At 40.0% G+C, this 21297-nt stretch overlaps 1 protein-coding gene across 1 annotated transcript; it reads right to left on the bottom strand.

The window, feature by feature from the left end:
* Nucleotides 1-9776: 9776 nt before the first annotated feature.
* On the bottom strand, nt 9777-11782 carry LOC139158920 (dnaJ homolog subfamily B member 1-like). The gene is made up of 2 exons (XM_070736255.1): nt 11233-11782; nt 9777-10811 (listed from the first exon to the last, which is right to left on the bottom strand). The coding sequence occupies exons 1-2, from the start codon at nt 11698-11700 to the stop codon at nt 10581-10583; spliced, it is 699 nt and encodes a 232-aa protein (XP_070592356.1). The 5' UTR covers nt 11701-11782; the 3' UTR covers nt 9777-10580.
* Nucleotides 11783-21297: the final 9515 nt, after the last annotated feature.

Genomic DNA, 21297 nt, shown 5'->3' with positions numbered 1-21297 from the left:
GCTCCTTCCTTCCTACTTCCTCTTACACCCTCAAAAACCTTTCCATGAGAAGATTTCTTATTCAATTGAAAATTAGCCTGAAAAAGCTAATTTTCAACCTCTAATTTTATCATAACTGTCCTTTATTGTATCTCTTTATTGACTTCCATTATATTTTAATTTTAGATATATGTCAGTTATCTAATGCTTTCTGAAATGAAGGTTTTTCTTGAACTGTTTTTGAAACAACCAGAAGCAGTGATTTGATACAACCTAAATATTTGAAACTTTTCAAATATATACAGGATGGTATCAAAAAGTTACAACGATTACAAAGTTATTATTACAATTTACAGGGTTGATATTTCTTCATCAGCTTGCTTTTTGTCCTGGATCCATAGCTCTGGGGGAAACCATGCGATTCTGCTCTGGATTGCTGTAACAATAGGATAACAAAGTGAAATCCCTTTGACATAGATTTGGCTACTTAAGACCTATAGTAATGGAATTGGAGCACAGAGTAATTTTTTTTAAAAGTGAACCTCTGGTTTAACAATTTGATTTGTAAACTCAAGCACAACCATACATCATAAAATGGGAACATTTGAATGTGCCCAAGATAAACCTAGCAGCACAAGTATAGGATTTAGTGTTGATACATAGATGGGTTCCTCAGCTGTGGTTTTCTTTTCATCCAAAAGGAAAGCCAAACCCTTGATGACAAAACAAGTATCCTTATTTAGTTAAATGCAAGAATACCTTTCTTTTGGGATCACTTGCAGCTGGAAATAATTGATTCAGTTCCAAAACATTAAGCTTAAGAAGGCATGGATTGGATGCAGAAGTACTTTTTTGTGGCATGTAATCAACAAATTTTCATTTGTATGTGCAAATTACAGTTTATTTTGCAGGATATAAAAGTTCTCAGGTTTTAGATATGTGTGTGTGTGTGTGTGTGTGTGTGTGAGAGAGAGAGAGAGAAATGGATTATTCCTTATAATTTTCCCAGCATCAATGTGACTATCAGAAAATAAAAAAATATGGTGCCTATTCAGATTTCTTTGCAGACTTGATATTAATACAAGGAAGTTGTAAGGATAATAGGTATGACTGGAAACGAGAATATATTCTTCTGGGTTTTGTCTATATGTACCTTTTTTTTTGAACCCCATGTCTAATTATAAATGTGTGGACTGATTCATAAAATAGTCTGCCATTTAACTTTAATTCAAATAATGTAGTGTAGGGCAGGGGTCTCCAACAGTGGCAACTTTAAGACTTGTGGACTTCAAACTCCCAGAATTCCTCAGCCAGCAAAGCTGACATTGAAGTCCACAAGTCTTAAAGTTGCCAAGGGTAAAAAACCCTGGTGTAGGATAATATCCTGGAACAGTGTTTCCCAACCTGAGCAACTTTACAACATGTGGGCTTCAACTTTCAGAATTCCCCATCCATTATGGCTGGCTGGGGGATTCTGCGACTTGAAGTACAGTACACACATCTCAAATTTGCCAAGGTTGAGAAACTATCCTTGAATTAAAATGCACAGACAGGAATTTGAAGACTGTGTGCAAAGGTAACTCAAATAAAAAGAGACATTCTTCCAGGAAAGAAGGCAAAGTTTGTTGAACAATTCTGACGAACTTTGTTTATACAAAGGAGAAAGAAACTGGGGGGGGGGGGGGGGGGAAATATGATCTTCGAATTATAGACTTGCTTGTTTAGACACAAAGTTCATTATAATAATAAATTATTTTTTGGATTACTGTACATCCTTGGGTTGGGAGAAGCATAAAACAGCAAATATTCAAGACAGAAAGGACTCTCCCTCATAATTTAAATATTTAAGATTTAATATTTTTTGCAGGGCAATGACTTCTGAAATTCAAAGCTCTGCAAAAGAGTGCCTTGAAATCTAAGTAAGTTTTTAAAAAAATAAAATGTTTCAAATGCTGTTGAAACAATTACAGGAAGCTGGCCTTTTAATACTGTTGTTTCTTGGTAAAGCAAATTAATTGTAGTGGTGCATTTAATGCTAAAGAATCTTGTTATTGTACCTGCCTTTTGTACCTTTAGTAACTTCAGTTTAATTATTATTATAATAATAATTATCTAATTATTTCTATACTGTACAGCATTGATACACTGAAACATCTCAAAATGAAAGAAGAAATGAAACGTCTCAAAATGAAAGACGACAAAGAAGAAAATATTCTTAGAATTGTGGCAAGTAAAATGGCAATCTGTTTTTACTTATATTAAATATATATTAAAATGTGGGAGTAAGTGCTAGAATAAAGAAAGAATAAATCATTTAATCAGCCTTTACGGCAGGCCCTGAAAACAAAACTCTGCATAAATTCTAGGAATGCTACTTTATTGTTTATTATATGTAAAATGTAATGACATAATAATATTTTACATATAATAAACAATAAAGTAGCATTTCTAAAATTTCTGCAGAGTTTGTTTTCAGGGCCTGCCATAAAAGCTGATAAAATGATTTCTGTTTAAGTTTCCCTCTCCACTTTTTTACCATATGCTAAACAAAGAAACAAAGAAACAAAGAAACAACTCCTTTTCTGGTATTGAACAACACCGAGCCAGGGTTACTTTGAGCTTTTCTCATATTTCCTTATATTTCTGGACTGTGGAATCTGTTCTCCAAGTCTCTGGTTAATATGTCCTTGTTAATGGTTCTTTCAGATTCCTCTTCAAGATTAGCTTTTATGAGATTTTCTATGCCAGTGTCATTGCTATTCAAAGGAGTGAAAAAACCCCAAAATTTCAGATGTTTAAGTTCTAATGAATATCCACAAAATGTAAATTCTAAATGCCAGTTCACCTTTATGGTTGGCCAGGTGCCTGGAAAAAGCCCAAGATGTTTAGAGACTGGGATACTTCAGGATACTCAATATTTAGCATTGACTTCCTGCTTTAATGGTTACAAGCATGACAAATTTTCAAGTCGGTAGCTAAAAATGTCCTTGCACTTCTTTTTTTACCCCAAGACTGTATATCTCATCTTGCTACAATATATATAGGGTAAATAATTTTTCTACTTTGGCTGTTAGTAAAAACAGGAAAATTGGGCAAGGGGAGAAAGGAAGAGAAAGAGAGAGAGAGAGAGGGTATGTGCAAAACTAATGGTTTCTTAGGGCAGGGTAGGCAACTATTTTTGGATTAAGGCTTGTCTGAGCTGCAGGCCACTTTCCTAATAGACAGCGGTAGTGCTGTTCCTTGGCTTTGAATGGACTACTTAGGAATGATTAAAACAACTTTTGGATAATCATGGACCCAATTGGGAAGGGGATTCTTGAAGATTCCCATTTCGTCTGGAAGTGATCAAAAAGTCACCGGGCATGGTACATCTTCCTGTCACCAGTTTAATTTTCTTAAGCATGCCTGGGATATTAACTTGCACTTTTTGAATTTGTTTAGTTTAGTTTTTCCTAATAGACAGTGGTTTCTGCTTGCAAGTTTTTGTTTCTTATTTTTCTTCAACTGGGCTGTTACAATTCAGGAGCAAAAACTCCACTGCTGAGATTCAGCCACAACTGTATCATTGTTGATATTTTTTGATGCCATTGACGTAAGGTAGATAATGGGTCAAAAAGGCAAAGGAAACCGCAAGTGAACTGTAGCCATATTAGAAGTATTGTTTTATTTATTTATTTATTTATTTATTTATTTATTTATTTATTTATTTATTTATTTATTTATTTATTTATTTATTTATTTATTTATTTATTTATTTTTTATTTATTTATTTATTTACTTACTTACTTACTTACTTACTTACTTATTTATTTATTTATTTATTTATTTTTTATTTATTTATTTATTTATTTATTTATTTATTTATTTATTTATTTATTTATTTATTTATTTATTTATTTATTTATTTATTTATTTATAAACATAGAAACATAGAAGACTGACGGCAGAAAAAGACCTCATGGTCCATCTAGTCTGCCCTTATACTATTTCCTGTATTTTACCTTACAATGGATATATGTTTATCCCACGCATGTTTAAATTCAGTTACTGTGGATTTACCAACCACGTCTGCTGGAAGTTTGTTCCAAGGATCTACTACTCTTTCAGTGAAATAATATTTTCTCACATTGCTTTTGATCTTTCCCCCAACTAACTTCAGATTGTGTCCCCTTGTTCTTGTGTTCACTTTCCTATTAAAAACACTTCCCTCCTGAACCTTATTTAACCATTTAACATATTTAAATGTTTCGATCATGTCCACCCTTTTCCTTCTGTCCTCCAGACTATACAGATTGAGTTCATTAAGTCTATCCTGATGCGTTTTATGCTTAAGACCTTCCACCATTCTTGTAGCCCGTCTTTGGACCCGTTCAATTTTGTCAATATCTTTTTGTAGGTGAGGTCTCCAGAACTGAACACAGTATTCCAAATGTGGTCTCACCAGCGCTCTATATAAGGCAGTGTTTCCCAACCTTTTTTGAGCCGCGGCACATTATTCATGTTTTCAAAATTCTGGGGAACACTGAAGGGGGGGGGCGGGGGGGCTAAAGAAAAGTTTGGACAAAAAAAATATCTCTTCCTCCATTTCACTCTATTTTTCCCTCCCTCTTTCTCTCCCTTCCTTCCCTTCTTTCTCTCCATCCCTCTTTCTTTCTTTCTTCCTCTCTTTTTTGCTCTCTTTCTCTCTCCCTCCTTCCCTCCCTCTATGTCTTTCCCTCTCCCTCCTTCCCCCTTTCTTTCTCTCTCTCTCTCTTGCTTTCTTTCCCTCTCTTTCTCTTGCTTTCTTTCTCTCATTCTCTCTCCCCTCCTTTTTCTCTCTCTCTCTTTCTCTCTCGTTCACCACGCCAGCAACAGAGAAAAAAAGAAAGAGCGAGAGAGAGCTGGAGAGAGAGTGGAATGCGCAGCAGCCATCAGCCTCCTCGCCCTCCCAGACGTCCCCAGCGCCCGGCCTCGCGCCTCCTCCCGTTAGCCCGGCCGAAAGCCACACAGTCCCGGACTCCTGGATTGCTCGCTTCTCCGGCCAGCGCGGCGCTTTCCTGGGCAGATGGCTTTGCTGACCGGAGAAACGAGCGATCCGGGAGTCCGGGACTGTGTGGCTTTGCGCCATGAAGAGAAAACGGCAGCAGGGAAAAGTCGGCCGTTTTCTCTTCATGGCTCAAAGCCACACAGTCCCGGACTCCCGGATTCCTCGCCCCAAGGCAGGAGGCGGTGGCGGAGAAGAGTGGGCGGATCGGGCGGGCAATGGGGCAGGACGAAGAAGCCAGGGGCGCGTTTGGCCGGAGGCACCGTGGGGAGGCAGGGGCAGGGAGGTGCGGCAGTAGGAGTAAAGGGAGCCGCGGCTGCCCCTGCCTCCCCACGGTGCCTCCGGCCAAACGCGCCCCTGGCTTCTCCGTCCTGTCCCATTGCCCGCCCGATCCGCCCACTCTTCTCCGCCACCGCCTCCTGCCTTGGGGCGAGGAATCCGGGAGTCCGGGACTGTGTGGCTTTGCGCCATGAAGAGAAAACGGCAGCAGGGAAAAGTCGGCCGTTTTCTCTTCATGGCGCAAAGCCACACAGTCCCGGACTCTCGGATTCCTCGCCCCAAGGCAGGAGGCGGTGGCGGAGAAGAGTGGGCGGATCGGGCGGGCAATGGGGCAGGATGGAGAAGCCAGGGGCGCGTTTGGCCGGAGGCACCATGGGGAGCAGGGGCAGGGTGGTGCAGCAGTAGGAGTAAAGGGAGCCGCGGCTGCCCTTGCCTCCCCACGGTGCCTCCGGCCAAACGCGCCCCTGGCTTCTCCGCCCTGCCCCATTGCCCGCCCGATCCGCCCACTCTCCTCCACCGCCTCTCGCCGCGGCACACCTGACGGTGTCTCGCGGCACACCAGTGTGCCGCGGCACACCGGTTGGGAAACGCTGGTATAGACATATGATTTTATACCAACTTGTAGTCCTGAACTTATAACCATATACAGTATTTAGTGACTGTTTAGTTACAATGGTGTTGAAAAAACACCTTGATTTTTCACTTATGACCTTTGCAACATCTTCATGGTCATTTGATCAAAATTTGGGGCAACTGGCACCTATTTATGACAGTTACACTGTCCCAGGATCATGTGATCACCATTTGTAATCTTTCCAGCAGACTTCTGATATGCAAATCCAAATTCGCTTAATGACCTCATGATAGCAATAACAATTGCTTTATAATGCTTTACAGCAGTCTACAATCAGCATATTGCCCCAAAAATCTGGGTCCTCATTTACCGACCTCGGAAGAATTGAAGGCTGAGTCAACTTTGATCACTTAACTGCAGTGATTCACTTAACTGTGGCAAAAAAGGTAATAAAATAGGGCAAAATTCACTTAACTGCCTTGCTTGGCAATAGACATTTTGGGCTCAATAATGTTGAGGACTAAGTGTAATATTAAACATTGATAGCTAATATCTATTACTGCATTCTTTTCCATAGTAAGCCAGGGGCATTGAGTTGTTTGCTTTACTACATCATAACATAGCAAATATTTACTTCACTTTGCAAGTACAAAAAGAATCATAATATAAATATATAATTTTATATCTAAAAGTAAGTAACAGAAAGCTAATATTTTAAATAATATTTAAAATGCTAAAAAGCTCGGGGAAATGAAATATTTCAGTAGGCCTGAACTGCCACTCTTTGAAGGGACAAAAGAACTCCTGTAAGTACCATTTAAAAGCTCGCTCTAGTAGCCATTTTTAAAAAATTGATAGATGAACTGAGATTTCAGATTTCAGTAGCCAATCAAAGAAACTTATTCTCTAGTTCAGTGGATTAGTTCAAAAGGATAGTTCAGTGGATTTGCAGCTAGCTGAAGCGTAGATATTAGAGGTTGTTAATGGCAAGTATTCTGAGCAGGGACTGATTACAAGCGGTGTGCCATAAGGGTCTGTTCTGGGTCCTATTCTTTTTAATATGTTTGTGAGTGACACGGGGGAAGGTTTGGTAGGGAAGGTTTGCCTATTTTCCAATGATTCTAATGTGTGCAATAGGATTGATATTCTTGGGAGACATCTGTAATATGGCAAATGATTTACCTTTACTAGATAAGTGGTCAAAGCAATGGAAACTGCAGTTTAATGTTTCCAAATGTAAAATAATGCACTTGGGCAAAAGGAATCCTCAATCTGAGTATTGTATTGGCAGTTGTGTTAGCAAAAACTTCAAGAGTGGGATTTATGAGGTAGTAATTTCTGACAGTCTCAAAAGGGGTGAACAGTGCGGTCAGGCGGTAGGGAAAGCAAGTAGAATGCTTGGCTGTATAGCTAGAGGAAGCAGGAAATGGGAGATTTTTACTGAAAGAGTAGTAGATGCTTGGAACAAACTTCCAGTAGATGTGGTTGATAAATCCACAGTAACTGAATTTAAACATGCCTAGGATAAACATATATCCATCCTAAGATAAAATACAGGACATAGTATAAGGGCAGATTAGATGGACTATGAGGTCTTTTTCTGCCGTCAATCTTCTATGTTTCTATAGTGACCAGTAACCTGCTATCCAGGAAATGGAAGATTCTAAAGGTAAATTCTAGGACTTTGAATTGGGCAGGATGTTTTGGCCAGTAACTAATGATAGCCTTAACTACTTCTGAGATTGTTCAGGATGCAGAATAATATATTGCACATATACTGTACTAGAAATGAGTTGGAGTTAGCCTAACAACTTGTTGGAACCTATTATTTTGTACAGCTTTGATTTCAGATTTTTAATTCTACTTAAGTCTTTTATCCCTTTTTCATTGGGAATGTTTCCTGTAATGACAACTCACATGGAGAGTATTTTTTGTGCATAGCTGTCATATATGGTCATTGTACATACAGTAAAATCAACAGGGTAATTCAGGTACTTCAGATTCTGTGTGTGTATACCATATGCATTCAACATAAAAACAAGTCTATACACGTAGTTGAAATGTATGTTTTTAACATCACCATTTACAAGTACAGTATATTTCTTTTGACATGCCCAAAATAATTTATCTAGGCTTTTAAATGCTTTTGTACACATTCTTTTCGTCCATATACTCTTTCCAGTTTATGAAGTTTTAATATGCATGTATACAACCCCACCAATCTAACTCTCAAAAAACGCTGAACCAGATTTAGCAAAAGCTTCACGTTCTTTGACAATTACACACTAAATACCACTTGGGGCAAAATCATAGCTAGAAAATATCCTTTCTGTAGCTGTTTCTAGTCTAAACAAAAGCTATTGGGCAAGGTACTATAGTGGCCTTTAAAAAAAATAACAATTAGACTTGGTTTATACTTTGAGAAAAGACCACTAATAAACCATATGGCTGGTAAGCTAGACAGAAAAAAACAAACAAACCCCCCCCCCCAGATGTTAGTGGCAATCATTTCCCTGTTACTAAGCTACATGATCCATGTGGTCACCTGAAGTCAAATTCAAATTGGTGAATTCAGCATCTCACTAAAGAGGTGGGCATAGCAGGAAAGACTTTTGTGTAGGACCTGTTTACAGAATATGTATCACTGAAATATTGTACACCCACAGTTGATATATTTTAGATAAGTTACTATAGGTAGTTAAGTCACCCTGTTTAGTAATTAAAACTATGATAGTGCTGAAAAAGTAACTTAATGACTAGTTGCACTTATGAACGTTTTAGTATCCTGCAGTCAAATGATTGCCATTTGCATGTTTGGTTTTTTTAAAAAAAATGTATTTTATTTATCTACTTTATTAGCATTCCTTTATTATTTTTACAAATAACTCAAAGAGGCAAACAATACCAACATATCTTCTTCCTCTTATTTTTCCATACACCACCACCCTGGGAGGTGAGTTGGGCAGAGACAGTGACTGGTCAAAGATCAGCTTTCATAGCTAAGGTGGGGCCAGAAATCCCCCTTTTTAGCAGGGTGCCTTAACCAGTAGACCAAACTGGCTATTGTTATATCAACAATATCACAACCCAACCCAAGCTATGATAAATGTATTTCGCCACAAGTCTCCTCCACCCAGGTTCCACTGTACAAACTTAAATAGGAGGATGTCATGCACACTGGCACTTCACCAACTTGATGAACTCACCAACAACTTGTATGATCAAGTATTGTTGCTGTACATTCTACAGCTAGAAGACCAACATACTTTTATTCGTTAATTTCTCTCAAAGCAAGAATATGTCATTAAACCAATTAAATATCAGAAAGTTCATGTTATATAAAAATGTATACAACCTTTACTTTGATATTGATTTCAAATAAATGACACTGAAATTTGTATTTATTAAATCCTTACATGAGGGTGTACTTTTAATATTAGAATGTTAGCTGTCTGCAAATGACAATGTTGTCCTTCTCCCAAACTAGTCAAGTCTTAGCTTACCAATAATTTAATTGGGGATATGAAAAGTGTATTTTTGAAGAACTGGCTAGATTTCTTAACTAACTCTACTGCTTTTCTGCAATAATCCTCCTGAAGTGTTTCTGTTCAAAACACTTGGCAGCAGAAACTCTGCATTCATTAGATAGCTACAGCCATATTCTAATTACAGTAAAGATTATTCCTTATCCTTGGTTATTCAATCTGAACAAAACAAATGGTGTTTAGTAATTTCCTTAAGCAAATTAAGGAAAATTAGCAAATTAGTTACACACAGTGTCTTTTGTTCCATGACAGAAAATAGTGACAATTCATGGGTAGTTTTAAGTATCTACTATTTTGTCAATTTGCAGCAATCATCAAATTTACCAGATTTTTAATAATCATAGGAGCAAAACAAATATTTTAAGTACTGTATATATATCAATAAGCAAGACTCCAAAGTCTTTTTATTAAATTTTCAACTATAAATTTAACAGACTTGATACATTCAATTCTTTTAGACCAAGTCCTCTAGCAGGACATATAAATATGTCTGTATAGAAAAACATTATTTGGCAAGTCTGTAAATCAGATGGTTTCCTGTAATTTTTTTGCATGCACTCAAGAGCTACTTGGTATTAGAAAAAGCCCTATTTCATTTAACTTTCTGAAAGAGACAAATCATTTTTATGTTTATATGAACAGCTTTCCAGAATGTCAGCATTTAGTACTATTTAAGGAGCACCAAATTAATATCAAGGAAGCTGAAAATCTGAATATTTATTAAAAATAGCCTATCCTCCTTCAGGAAATAATATAAAAAACAAAGACAACACAATACAACATAGACAAGAGAGTGAAGATATTTACTTCTGAAGTCCAGTTTAGATTTTAGTCTCTCTTTTTTTTTCTAATGAGAATCTATATGGGCATGGCCTAACTAGGGCTTGTCAAATAGATGGAGAAAACATGACTGATTGCCATACTCAGATTCAAATTTTTGAGATGTTTTCCTGTTTCTTTCAGCAAATGCTCCCGGTTATAAATGCTATGAGCAAACTCAATCTAGGTCTAAAGTCATTTAGCAGTGCAATATTCTTTTTTCTTTTTCAATTGATTCTTTGAAACTTTTTGTAGCATAACGTTACTCTCATATTCACTGCCAAAACAGACCCTGAAATCTTTATTCCAGTCTGTAATCCTCCATAATAGAGGTAGTGCAGTCCAGTCAGTGCCAGTCTTATTATATTGGCAAGATCTGTTCTAGGACGCTTTTGGAAGCCTGTGGAATTCTGTCTGGGAATCTTACATCAAATTCAATAATAAGATCCCCTCGCTGATTTACATTCTTGGGAAATGGAAGGCCTTCTCCGGGAATTCTTCGCTTCATGCCAGGTTTAATGACATCTTTGAATATCATTGGTATGGTTCTACCATCTAATGTTGGTGTATTCACAGTGCAGCCACACAAAGCCTGCATATAAAAATAAACCATATAAATCAGTATGTTTTTTTTACAAATTAAAAAACTAGAAAACATTTCATCTTCATTCATTGGCAATGACTTTAAAGTTCAATTAGATTTCACGTTAAGAGAAAATGCCAAAAACTGAATGCCACATATATACCACTTCAATGTTCCTGTTCAAGCTACTACAGCAATATGAATCATGTTTCCTGCATTTGTTCGTTAATGCTGTTTGTGTCTTGAGGATATATACTCTTAGGGGCTATTTAAATTTGCAACAAGTCTATTCTTATAGTTATATATGGATTATCTGAATTAAACTTTATTTCAACATGCAGTAATTTATACATTTTATTACCAAATGACAAAATCTTCAAAATATTTGAAAAATATTTCAAATGACAAAATCTAGCTTTTTAAAACTTACCTCACGGAGGCTGATCTTAGCTGGGTATATAATATCGGACCCATCTCTCTTAAACGTGTTGTGTGGCTTGTCCTTTAGAACAAAAACTATATCAGCTGGAATGTTGGTTGGTGTTTGGTCTCCTTCTTTGGGGAATGTGATCTTAGTTCCTTCTTTCCACCCTCGTTTTACTTCTATTGTTAAAATCTTATCCTCACTGCGTGTGCTTTTCCCATCTGGATTGAGACGCTTGTGTGAAATTTTCATTTTCTTGGTGCAACCTGTATAAATTTCCTCCAATGATACCCTCAACTCATGGATGATTGGAGAATCTTGTTTCTTGCGGATGTTTTCATGTCCTCCACGATTGCGAGTAAAACCAATATTTTGAAAAGTTGAAAAAGGATCATCAACATCCATGTCATCTCCATTCCTCTGAACAAAAAAAGTATCAAAAGGATTCCGTCCACCGAAGAACTCTGCAAACATGGCATGAGGATCTCCATGGAAGGTGTAAGTGAAAGAAGTACCATTAGGACCTGCTCCACTACAACTGGGACCGCCACCTTTTAATCCTGAAATATAGAAAACATAAAAATGCACTGAATCCTTATGTTCAATGTCTCATGTTACACTGTCTCTGTTTAGTATTATTATTTCGGGAGTGTCAAATAGGGCTAATCTTAGAAATGCCTCTAATTTTCACCTACATTTTTCTCTCACAATTCACCTTTTTACCATGTTCATGATTCAACTGTATAAAATCAGCAAAACACCCTTTTCAGTTCTTTCAGTCTATAATATTCTTCTAAACTGAATGTTGTTATAGATTATAACACAAATTATAATTCATTTCTACTTCAACTGGATAAAGCAATAGGTATCTTTTCAGAATAATAGGGTGGTGGTGGTGGTAAACCATTCAGCACAAATAAAATATTGGAAAGGACACCAGCATAAGAATATGCTAGAATATTCTAGCTACTACTAGAAGACTTTGCAGGAAAGGCTCCACCTATCTTAGACAGCTTGTCATGCAACCCAAATATATGCAGTGAATACATATTTTACCAACTCTTTGGAGAAAAATTGCTGAGCATTTATCATGAATATGAGTAAGCAAGACAATGAAAAAGCTATCCCAAATCTGCATAAATTATATAGTAAGAGTGTTTGTTTTAAATGCTGTGTTTTATAAACACTAGCAATGGTATGATGTTCTTTAAAACATACATACCACAAGGGAAAGTTGACAGAACCTATACACTCAGGAATCTTTATTAGTGTACATAAATGACCCGAAGCAGGGCAAATTCGGCATTCTAACACATTTATTTTGTAGCTTCCTCCAAGAAGCATTTCCACCCGGCCAAAGTAGTTTCCTACCAGACAGGAAGAACCTGTAAAGTAATGGTAGATTTTTGAGGAGTGACCTTAATACAGTCAGAAAAATTCAAAGATGGCAACTCCTCTGGCCAGCTTCCAGAACAGAGAGTAAAAGAACTCGTTCTCCCAATATTTTGCCCTCCCTTCCCCTTTCCTTGGGAAATTAGTCCCAACACGGTCGTTTTCCACAGCCGCTGGGAAAAGAAGTCTTCATTAACTGGGACCTAAAGGCTAGATCTGACAATTATCATGGTAACAAATGGAAAGTTAGCAACTACCCTTTTTCAGGGTAAGACTCAGGGCAAGAGAATACAGGTATTAGCAATCGAGGGGAAATGGAATATTTTTCATGTCAAGAGAAACGCACAGCCGAAGGAAGGAGGTCATTCTTTTGGCTGAAGCAAATTTTAAAAGAGAAAAAAATATTTCAAAGCTGACAAAAAACAAACCCCCCACATTTATTCAATGTCCCCTAACCCAGTGTTTCCCAACCTTTTTGGAGCCGCGGCACATTTTTCATATTTTCAAAATCCTGGGGAACATTGAGGGGGGGGGGCTAAAAAAGTTTGGACAAAAAAACCCTCTCTTCCTCCCTTTCGCTCTATTTCTCTCTCCCTCCCTCTCCCTCTCTCTTCCTTCCTTTCTCTCTCCATCCCTCTTTCTTTCTCCCTTCCTTCCTCTCTTTCTGTCTCCTCCTTCCTCTCTCATCTTTCCTTCCTCTCCCTCCCTTTCTCTCTTTCCTTTCTCTCCCTTTCTGTCTATCCTTTCTATCTCTCACTCCTTCTCCCTCTTTCATTCCCTTTCTCTCCCTCCCTTTCTCTCTCATTCCTTTCTCTCCCTCTTTCCTTTCTATCTCTCTTTCTTTTTCTCCCTCCTTCATATCTTCTTTCTCTCCCCCCCTTCCTCCCTCTTTCCTTTCTCCCCCTCCCTTTCTCTTCCTTTTTCTCTATCCTTTCTACCTCTTACTCTTTCTTTCTCTCCCTCCTTCATTCAATTTTCTCTCCCTCCCTTTCTCTCTCTTTCCTTTCTCTCCCTCCCTTGTTCTCCCCTGGGGCTGCCTGTGCGTGCCCTGCACCACCCAACACGGACGGACAGCCTCCGGTCGTCGGTTCATGCCCCCCCCCACGGAGGGAGATCAGGCTGGCGAGGGCGGTAGATCTGCGTCCCCAGCCACTGGAGGGAAATCAGACTGGCGGGAGCAGTGAATCCACCTCCCCAGCTGGGTGGAGGGAGATCGGGCTGGCGAGGGCGGTGGATCCGTGTCCCCAGCCGCGCGGAGGGAAATCGGGCAGGCGGGCGAGTGGCCGCGGCTCCCTGTGCGGCTCTGGAAAAGGGTGCGCGGGGAGGCAATTTGGGGGGCGCAGGCGTGCCCAGCCTACAGGGAACGGTGCCCGGGGCCGCTGCACCCGGCAGCCTCCTGTTTCTGCTGCCATTGCCCTCCCGCCGGGCCCCAAAGGACAATTGTTGCCACCCCCGCCAGGAAAACTCCAGCTGGGCGGGGTGCTGCCGGTGGCTCCGCCCTGGAGCTCTTGCTCGCCGCTGCCATCCCCAGCATCTGCCCGGGGCCGCTGCAGCCAGCAGCCTCCCGTTCCTGCTGCCATTGCCCTCCCACCGGGCCCGAAAGGACACTTCTTGCCGCCTACACTGGGAAGCTCCAGCTGGGCGCGGATAATAAAGCTCAGCTTCCAGTCTCAGAAGCTGAGCTTTGCGGCACACCTGATGATGTCTCGCGGCACACCAGTGTGCCGCGGCACACCGGTTGAAAAACACTGATATAAGGGGATCACAATCTCCCTCTTCCTGCTTGTTATACCCCTAGCTATGCAGCCAAGCATCCTACATGCTTTCTTTCTTTCTTTCTTTCTTTCTTTCTTTCTTTCTTTCTGTCTGTCTTTATTTATTTATTTATTTATTTATTTATTTATTTATTTATTTATTTATTAGATTTGTATGCCGCCCCTCTCCGTAGAGAGGGGTTAGTAAAAATTATAACGTGTGGTTATTAAAAATTATTCCAAAGTGGGGCAATTTGTGACACTGTTAAGGAAGTTGCATCATAATGTCTTTTTGGGGAGGGATCTGCAGATATATTTAATGGCCTACAGCTTCTTTGAAGTTTTAGAGAAGCATTAAATTTTTTTTAAAAATATATATGTAGATAGAAAACAAATCCTGAATGTTGGATATTCTATATTGTATCTAAATAATTCACATGTAATTAGATGGATGGGTATCACTTTTATTTTATTTTTAAAAAATATTCACCCAAAGATGGAGTGAATCTCAGTGCAGCTAATTGAGGAGTAAGCAGGACTTCCTAGGCCAGTGATGGCGAACCTATGGCATGGGTGCCACAGGTGGCATACAGAGCCATATCTGAGGGCACGTGAGGTGTTGCCATATGTCAGCTTCAGCTGACTTTTCCGCCTTCTTTTCGTCTGTTTTCACTCTTCCCAGGCTGCAGGAAAGCCTCCTGAACCCTGGGGATAGTGAAAAATGGTCCAAAGGGCCTACCGGAAGTCTGGAGGCTTTAGTGAGGCCTGTGCGCATGCGTGAGGGGCGGTGCAGGGGTTGTGCGCATGGGTGGGCTACTGCCCGAACAGGGGGAGGGAACGCAGTGGGGTAGTGAAAATGGAGCTCCGCCCCAGAGCACCCAATTTGCCCTGTAAGATGTTGAAAGAAAATGCAGGGTCCTGCATAAGCCACGCCCACAGTGTGGTAGTAAAAATTTTGGTAGCCCTTCACTGGTTGTGTGCATGTGTGTGGGGACAGAACAACAACAATGCTAACAGGGGAAAGACCATCAAGCAGCCCCATGGCAAGGAAATGCCACGTTTGCTATGCCCAGAAAACAAATGTACTTTGCTAGGACCCCTGGCATACTGAAATGGAATATTGAAGTTTTGGATTTTTTTAACGTTCCCTTTGACACACAACCATAGTTCCCTCTAAGCTGAGCAGTGAGCAATCGCTCACTTAAAAATCATCATCAACTCAGAGTTTTCCAAACCTGCCCAGAAGCCGAGAGGGAAAGAGTGAGAGGGAAGGAGAGAGAGAGGAAGAGAGGAAGAGAGAGAAATAGATAGAAAAAAGAGAGGAAGGAAATGAGAAAGAAAAAGAATGGGAGTAAGGAAGAGAGAAAGAAAATCAAAATCTAGTTTGAAACTAGCTCAACTATTTAAGTGGCATTTTGATATTGATAGAGTTGCCCTATTATGAGCTCACTGTTATAGACACACAGTACAGTATTTTATTTTGAAATTCTCTGAGGCAAAACAGGGTGGGTTTTTAATTTATTTGTTTGTTTGCTTGTTTGTTTGTTTATTATTTATTTATCTATCTATCTATCTATCTATCTATCTATCTATCTATCTATCTATCTATCTATTTATTATTTCTGTGCCGCCCAGTCCCGAAGGGACTGCCGCTCAGACACTATACTTTTCCGCCCACCCTCCAAAAAAATTAGAGGGAACACTGCACACAACTGTAGCCAAACATGTATAATATGTTCTCTTGCTTTGACTGGCAGGGGTGCAGCTGTTGACCAGGCTAAAGTGGAATGTAAACTTTTCTCTTAAGAACTGGCAGTGAAAGGATGTGTCTCCTACGACAGTAGTTTAAATTTGGACATGAGTACTTCTCCAGTATTTGCAAAAATTCCTATGGTCTCCTTATGAAGATTTTTTTCATATATACACAAACATATACGTGTGTGTGTGTGTTCTAATTGTGTAGAGTGCAATTCCTCACATTCTGTAAAAGCGGATCCCATGCACTAGAGTGTTTGGACAAAATTATTCTGCTCTTGGAAGCCTCAAAAACCTTCAGTCTGCAAAATTGTGTCCTGTTTTCTCATTTACACATCCTTTGTGCAGAATCCATTTCATGTTGTAATATCCATGGGCACAGGCAAATTCTCCTAACGAAATAATGCCATAAAAATATTTTCTTTTGAATAACGCTAGGCTCCAAAACCATGCCCCAAATCCAATTTGCCAAGATTGCATTTAGCTTTTTTGGTGCAGCTGGATTATCTTGTATTTTTGGGTCAGCCAAAAGAACAACAACAACAAAAGCTCCACTTTAGTTGTTTATGCAGAGTAATATAGATTTTGGTATTCAAACATCATCTACCCCCAATGTTTTGCAAGATGCGGGGAGTGATTCATTGACTGGGGGGGGGAAGTGTGAAATATTTCTAAACAAAACAAGGGAATACAAAGATTAGTATTACAGTGATCCCTCGATTTTCGCGATCTCGATCTTCGCGAAACGGCTACACCATGATTTTTCGAAAAATATTAATTAAAAAATACTCCACGGTTTTTTTGCTATACCGCGGTTTTTTCCACCCGATGACGTCACTCTCTTCCTTCCTTTCTCATCTTTCTTTCTCTCTCTCTTTCTCTATCTTGCTTCTTCCTCTCTCACACTCTCTTCCTCCCTCTCTCATCTCTTTCTTTCCTTCTCTCTCTTTCTCTATCTCTCCCCCTCTTGCTCTCGAGCGGCGGGCGGCAGGCGGGCGGGCGAGCGGCGGGCGGCCAGTAGCGAGGAGCCGAAGATCGGGGTTTCCCCTTTGCTTGGGCGGTGGGGAAGACCCAGGGAAGGTTTCTTCGGCCGCCCAGCAGCTGATCTGCTCGGCAGCGCTGCTGCAGGAGGACCCGTGTCCGAAAGCCGGTGAGAGGGGTGGATCGGGCGGGCGGGCGAGCGGCGAGCGGCGGGCGGGCGGTAGCGGCGAGGGCGCCGGACGCGCTGGGGGGGCGGGGGCAGCCGACATTCAAAGCAATCTTTGTCGGCTTCCGCACTTTCATCGCTCCCCGGCTCCACCATCTGCGCATGCGAGGCCATGGAAAAAGGGCGCGCATGTGCAGATGGTGTTTTTACTTCCGCACCACTATATCGCGAAAAATAGATTATCGCGAGAGGTCTTGGAACGTAACCCTCGCGATACTCGAGGGATCACTGTAGTCTTGTTTGAGTCTAGAATGCCAGGCATACACATCCCTTGTCCAGTAGTAGGTTCTAAAATCCTTTACTATCTGTTTGTGCTTGTGTGTATACACGACACTTTTACACATGCACAGAAGCGTCCTGGGCGGATGGGTGGAGCCTCTTGGCACCGGCACTATCAGTTCTTAGAACCGGGCCAAACCAGGAACAACCTACCACTGCCCTGGTCACATCCAAGGTATCAGAAAATCACTGCCACCGTCCTTATTCTAGTTTGGAGTCCCATCTGCTGAAGAACTCAAAACCCAGGAGTGCAAATATTACACAACCATGTTTTTATTCTTTTTTCATTATGTCTCAGAGATATGTGCTTGACTCGTTCATGGCCAAGTCAGAAATGAACGCAAGAGATTAGTCTTAGGTCAATGTTACCAGCAATCCTGCCTGTGAGACTCAGGAAAATGTTGAGGAATCAGAAGAGGGGACCAAGCACTAAATTGCTGGGCTTCTGGAGAGGTTGAATTTTAATTTTCACCCCGCCTCAATTTCTTAGTCCGCTTCCAACAGTATCCCCTACAACTCTCCTTGATACCTTGTGTGAGGTACAGTAGTTTATTTGTCCCTCATTGTCAAGCTCCTTTATAGAAATTATTTTACCCCGAGTCCTCGGAGAGGGGCGGCATACAAATCTAATAAATTATTATTATTACTATTATTATTATTATTATTATTATTATTATTATTATTATTATTATGTCAGTACAACACAGCAAATGAGATCACGATGCTGGATTTCATATTTCATCACCAGTCGGGCGCTTCCCAAGCACCTAGGGCTGCATGATGTAGCGGCGAATTTTGTTTGCCGATTCCAGTAAAGTGGCCTTTTGCAATTGACAGATGGAGATTTGGTCAATTCCGATGGTTTTCAAATGTCCGCTAAGATCCTTTGGTACTGCGCCCAGTGTTCCAAGTACCACTGGGACCACTTTCACTGGCTTATGCCAGAGTCATTGCAGTTCGATTTTTAGATCTTCCTATTTTACTAATTTCTCTAGCTGCTTCTCACTGATGGGTACGCCTTGTCGTGGTAGTGGGGCTTGTGTGCTTCAATGAAGCTGAGAGCTGTGCCGGTGGTAGTGTAAACTACTGGTAGGTCTAACCTTGCCGGAGTGGTCAAAGCAAAGGAGCCAGACTAAACATACCTAACCCATTTAAACTAATGGAGAGACAAAACAAAACGAAGTCCATACTGGCTCGGTCGTCGCCCAGGATAAAAAGGACCGCGATGGCTGCTGTGGAACCTGGGCAGCCATTGACAAATGAGCTACAGGAACAAAACAAACAAAGCTTACAAATCAAAAAGCGGCAGAAATTCTCAATGTCAGAGAATCGCACAATCATGAAATGTTGTTGTTGTTGTTGTTGTTGTTATTATTATTATTATTATTATTATTATTATTATTATTATCTCCTCGCATAAAAAGGTGTAAAAATGTTATCATGGAACCAAAAACTGGCCTGGTATTGCTAACAAATCCTGTCATGAGGATTTTTTTTTCCTTTTAAATATTTTTTCCTGTCAATTTTTCTCTCCAGGTTTTCTATTCAGCATTGCAATTGCATAATGTCTGATATTTTTATTTTTTTGTTTTTGTTTTTATTTTATTTAGATGTTTTAATTTTTTGCTGCTTTATATATATTGTATATATTTTTGGAACGTATTTTTGCATCCCTACAAATCTTTGCATCCTTCTATTAGTGACTCAGTTCTGACAATAAAGTTAAAACCTAATCCAGCGGTGAGTTGTACCTGGTTCAACCTGGTTTCAGGAACCAGTAGCGCTGGTGGCGGGAGGCCCTGCCCACTCACCCGGAATGCTTTTATGCATGTGTAGACGTGTCATGCATCCACACAAACTGATAGTAAAGGGTTTTAGAACCCACTACTGCCCTAACGTCTGGGTTTATTAAGGGAGGGAAGGCTAAATAGTAAACCAGAACTTTCTCAGAAAAATAATACACAGTTTGAGACAAAAAACTATCCTAAAAGAAGCAGAGTCTCTGCTCTTTTGCATGGTGGAATCTGAAAGCATGCTTGATTTCCACCACAAAAATAGACTTCCAGATTGTGCAGTTCTGTAGTCCTGGCGTAGATGGCAAGCAGCAAAAACTGAAGGTAAATTTTATTTATTTATTTTATTTATTTATTGAATTTGTATGCCGCCCCTCTCCGTGGACTCCGTGGACTAACAGAATGGGTTTGATAAAACAGCAGTTTTGCTCCCAAAGTTGCTCAGATTTTGGTTGTGGTCTACTCTAAACCAAAAACTTTGAACTCAGAAACCTGCCCTAGTGAATAAATCATGTAGTTACCTATGAACCTGTTTTCTCTTCCTGACAGATCTGGTTGGATAGTCAATCCACAAAGGTGGTTTTTTCAAGACGCAACAGGACTTTCTGAAGACGTTTTGCTTTTCCAAGAAACTTCATGGATGAGAAGCGAAACACATTCAAAGAAAAAACAGAAAGTTCAGTTTCCTCTTGAAAAAAAGCACCTTTGGGACAATCATAATCTGGATGACTGAGAATCTCCATGGACGATTGTTCTTTAAACCCTTGTAGCCTTTTTCTTTCATGCTTTTATAGCTTTACTTATTTATTTTATTTATTTATTTTGTCCAATACACAATGAGGGTTTTAGTGGGTATATATCTATATACACATAGTAAAATACATGATGAAGGTTATAGAGGAGATACTCATAGTAAAATATATCTAAGAAAGAATAGAAAAGAAGGTATAGTAATACAACATATTAATGAAAGAATAGAAAAAGAGATATAGGAATAGAAGAAAGGTATAGGAGATATAGGAGAGCAATAGGACAGGGGACGGAAGGCACTCTAGTGCATTTGTACTCACCCCTTACTGACCTCTTAGGAATCTGGATAGGTCAACCATGGATAACCTAAGGGTAAAGTGTTGGGGGTTTGGGGATGACACTACGGAGTCCGGTAATGAGTTCCACGCTTCGACAACTCGATTACTGAAGTCATATTTTTTACAGTCAAGTTTGGAGCGGTTAATATTAAGTTTAAATCTGTTGTGTGCTCTTGTGTTGTTGTGGTTGAAGCTGAAGTAGTCGCCGACAGGCAGGACATTGCAGCATATGATCTTGTGGGCAATACTTAGATCTTGTTTAAGGCGTCTTAGTTCTAAACTTTTTAGGCCCAGGATTGAAAGTCTAGTCTCATAAGGTATTCTATTTCGAGTGGAGGAGTGAAGGACTCTTCTGGTGAAGTATCTTTGGACATTTTCAAGGGTGTTAATGTCTGAGATGCGATATGGGTTCTAAACAGATAAGCTGTATTCGAGGATGGGTCTGGCAAAAGTTTTGTAAGCTCTGGTAAGTAGTGTGAGATTGCCAGAGCAGAAGCTACGTAGGATTAGGTTTACAACTCTTGAAGCCTTCTTGGCTATACTGTTGCAGTGGGCTTTGGCACTGAAATCTTTTGTTACTTGGTGTTACTTCGTGGAACATTTCTGTGTTGTGTGTGTTGCCTGCTGCTGAGCCTGTTACAAGAATTCTTAAGAGAATGATTTAGCTAGAATTTTTGAAAAGCCAATGACAAATGGGTAAAAGCATGGGCACTTTTCATTTTTCCAGCCTGACGTGATTTCTAGAAAACTGCTGCCCTCTGCTGAGTCACAGAAAATACAACTGGACAAGGCCCGATCAGACC

The sequence above is a fragment of the Erythrolamprus reginae genome, chromosome 2 (genome assembly GCF_031021105.1).
Source record: "Erythrolamprus reginae isolate rEryReg1 chromosome 2, rEryReg1.hap1, whole genome shotgun sequence".
Classification (NCBI taxonomy): Eukaryota; Metazoa; Chordata; class Lepidosauria; order Squamata; family Dipsadidae; genus Erythrolamprus; species Erythrolamprus reginae.
Note: the sequence above shows the minus strand (reverse complement) of the source record. Positions and strands in the feature narration are given on the sequence as shown.